The following is a 3,088-nucleotide window of genomic DNA, read 5'->3' as shown; positions in this document are numbered from 1 at the left end:
ACAAATTAAATACTGAAGAAAAGGAATCCTCTGATATAATTTCAATGCCCTTTAACTTAGAAATTGTCAATAAATCAATAACAACTCATTTAAAAACACTGATTGAGTACATTATCACAGATTTAAACTCAACTGAATTGAAGAACAAAATTTTAAATTATGTTCCAACTATTATAACTGATCACTTTGCTACATTTTTGATATCTGAATTAAAGCTAGACTGTAAAAGCTTACGCGCCCAATCTGCGATAGATCAAAATATTTGGAAAATTGTTGAAACTGTCCTAACAAGCATTAGTTGAGAGTCTTTCTGCAGGTAAAATAACCCTGAAAAAGTTTCAACGTTTCATATTCCAATGAAGTAAGCTGCCTGAATAGATCCACACCACTTAAGACAGTCTATATTCGTAATGACAAACCAAAAGTCAACCTGAAATACGATAGTATCATTTCAATTTTTTTAAATCTCATTAAAACTGAGCGACAGAAAGGGAATATAATAAATGACACAACAAAATTACACTATTAAAAAATTCATTTCGCAATAACAAGTATTAAGCAATAACAAATAACTTCAAAATGGCAAATGTATTAAATTACAAGTTTTCTAGAGTCGGATGTCTTTCAGAGGAAAAAGATAATAAAAGTGTCGGGGACCAGAAGGAAAGCAAACGAAAGCTTTGTTTCCGGTTTGTAGGTGAAGTTGAATTTAAAAAATTAAAAAGACGACTTTAAACGCAAATATACCACCCGGAACTTCTGATCTTCCAGCCTGGGCTCTGAAAAATGGGTGCACTGAAATATATCAACTACTTACATTTCTTCTAAACGGATTTATTAAGTACAATTTTTTTCCAACAAGACTCAAAAGAGCAATTGTTACCCCAACATGCAAAAAAGATGACCAAAAAAAAATTATCAATCTTCATAACAGGTTAACTCTCTGAAGTTTTTGAGAAAGTACAAAACAAACATATCAATTATTAAATTTTAACTAATAAACTGCTCAGCAACAGCCAACTTGGTATTAGAATTTCGTATTCAACGTTTAGTGCACTGAGTTTTTCCGCAAATCAATGGATGCAAACAAATATGTTGCTGTATTTTTAGTAGATCTATCAACAGTGTTCAATTCAATCAATCACGAACACTTAAAGACTAAATTGAATGACTTATTATTCTCTGAGTCAACAATTGAAACGTTTCATAGCTTTATAAAAAACAGGCAACAGAAAACTGTAGTAAGTAAATCTGCAACCAATTGGATCACACTTCACCAAGGCGTACCTCAAGGTTCAATTTTTGGACCCCTTATTTTCAACCTATACATAAATGACTGACTTGAACAAAATTTTAACTGATTCTTGCAAAGTGGTACCTTATGCAGATGATACACCTCTATTTTGTGATGATAATCAAATCAAAAATGATCTACAGCAACTGCAAAATCCTGTAGGATTTTTTTTCTCTGTACTTCACAAAACATCCTTTAAAGCTCAACACAAAGAAATCTGAGTTCATAATATTAAGCAAAAAACATCAAAGCATGTTTTTTGTATGTCATTTTTTTTCAGACTTTGATCGTTTTGTGAATATTTTTTAAAAAATTATAATTGTGATGATGCACAAAACGTGCGATAACGTTTGAAATAACATTTTAAATTTTTTATAACCTTTTTTTTTTAAATTCTAACGAGCTGTTATTTTCCTTTAAAGAAAATAGTGATTAATTTCTTCCATTTGTAGAGAATGTTACTCCCGCTTCTTGTTCATGATTTCAATAGTGTCATCTGAACGGAGAAAGACGGAGCAGAAGGTCTACGAAGTCCCGGCCTTTCCTTGAACTCCAATATCTTGAACAGGCGGAATATTTTGCGAGTTTTGATGGAACAGCAACCTCTGACCAGTGAGCAAATTATCCTCTGGCACGATATGCTGAACAACAGCATATCATCCTCTCGCACTCACAATTATTTGCCCTGCCCAATCGATGAACGATTGGCGTATCTACAATCGAAACGAAAAAAGTAAGTGCCATTGTCTACTGCAGGAGAACGAGCACTCCCGATTTTTTAAGGAGCTGCGGAAGACAGAGATAGTCGATATAAGGACAACCGGTACCCTTATCTCTAGAAGCAAGAGACAGAATCCTGCGTTCCTCAGAGTATCTTCAACTGCATCAGTCAAGTGTATTGGAATTGAAGTCGCTACGGTTTGTTCTGTCCCATCAAGACCACCTGCCAGGCTTTTTCTCAAAGATACGGGCCCAGATCAAGAAACCATCGCAGGAACGCCGACGGGCAAAGGCGCGGAGGGCAGAGGTGTTGGCTGGGAGCCTTCAGCTGGAGACGAACGACCAAAAAGTTGTAAGGTATTGTTATTTCTTTGCCGAGTGCCATATGAATCTAAGTGCTCCTGGCCTGCGAAGAAGAGATGACCGCAAGTTCGCTGCCACCACTATTACTTAGATTGGTCCTGAAAAACAAATCAACTGAAAACTTGTGATAGACTATTTAAAAAACTTTTTAATAAATTTAATAGCAGTTTTTTGAGATTTAACTTTCTGAGAAAATGTCTCGATAACGACATTAGTCCAGATTTTTACAATTTTGCGTGCCTGAAAACGGTGTTTTGTCGGATCAAGCGGTGTACAGCTTTCAATTGAGACTCCTGCCATTTGAGATAAGCCATACAAATGCAGATAGTAATAAGGCATCGGGTAACCTAGCAAGAGCAAGGGAGGTAATGAGAAGGGGTATACATGAGAAGTGGTGGCCTTCGGCAACATTCTACGTGAATCTGCAAGCAAGGTGTAGTGTGAATAACCTGATAAGCCGACACAAAGAAATGCTTGAAAAACTTTCGAAAAGACAGGATAGACCATGAAAAAACTTGGTTGATAGGTCAGTAGGAATCGCAGGTGAAGTGATTTTGCCACAGTGGGTGCGGGATGTCTTAAATTTTGGACTGAAACATCCGGTACGAGAAAAATTCATTGAAATTCACTTCCTCGGGGATAATGATGGTTTTTGTCCAAACTGAAGTCAAATAGAATACCCGGAGAAAAATTATATGAGATTGAAGCAGC

At 35.9% G+C, this 3,088-nt stretch overlaps 1 protein-coding gene across 1 annotated transcript in view; it reads right to left on the bottom strand.

Moving 5' to 3' along the window:
• Nucleotides 1–1,818: 1,818 nt before the first annotated feature.
• LOC134856143 (uncharacterized) overlaps nucleotides 1,819–3,088 on the bottom strand; it is a 19,585-nt gene continuing 18,315 nt past the window's right edge. The window contains exon 8 of the mRNA XM_063872507.1: nucleotides 1,819–1,935. Coding sequence (XP_063728577.1) covers nucleotides 1,819–1,935 — 117 coding nt within the window. The remainder of the gene's footprint in view (nucleotides 1,936–3,088) is intronic.

The sequence above is a fragment of the Symsagittifera roscoffensis genome, unplaced genomic scaffold (assembly GCF_963678635.1).
Source record: "Symsagittifera roscoffensis unplaced genomic scaffold, txSymRosc1.1 SCAFFOLD_63, whole genome shotgun sequence".
Classification (NCBI taxonomy): domain Eukaryota; kingdom Metazoa; phylum Xenacoelomorpha; order Acoela; family Convolutidae; genus Symsagittifera; species Symsagittifera roscoffensis.
The sequence above is the reverse complement of the archived record's forward strand: the minus strand, read 5'-3'. Positions and strand labels throughout refer to the sequence as shown.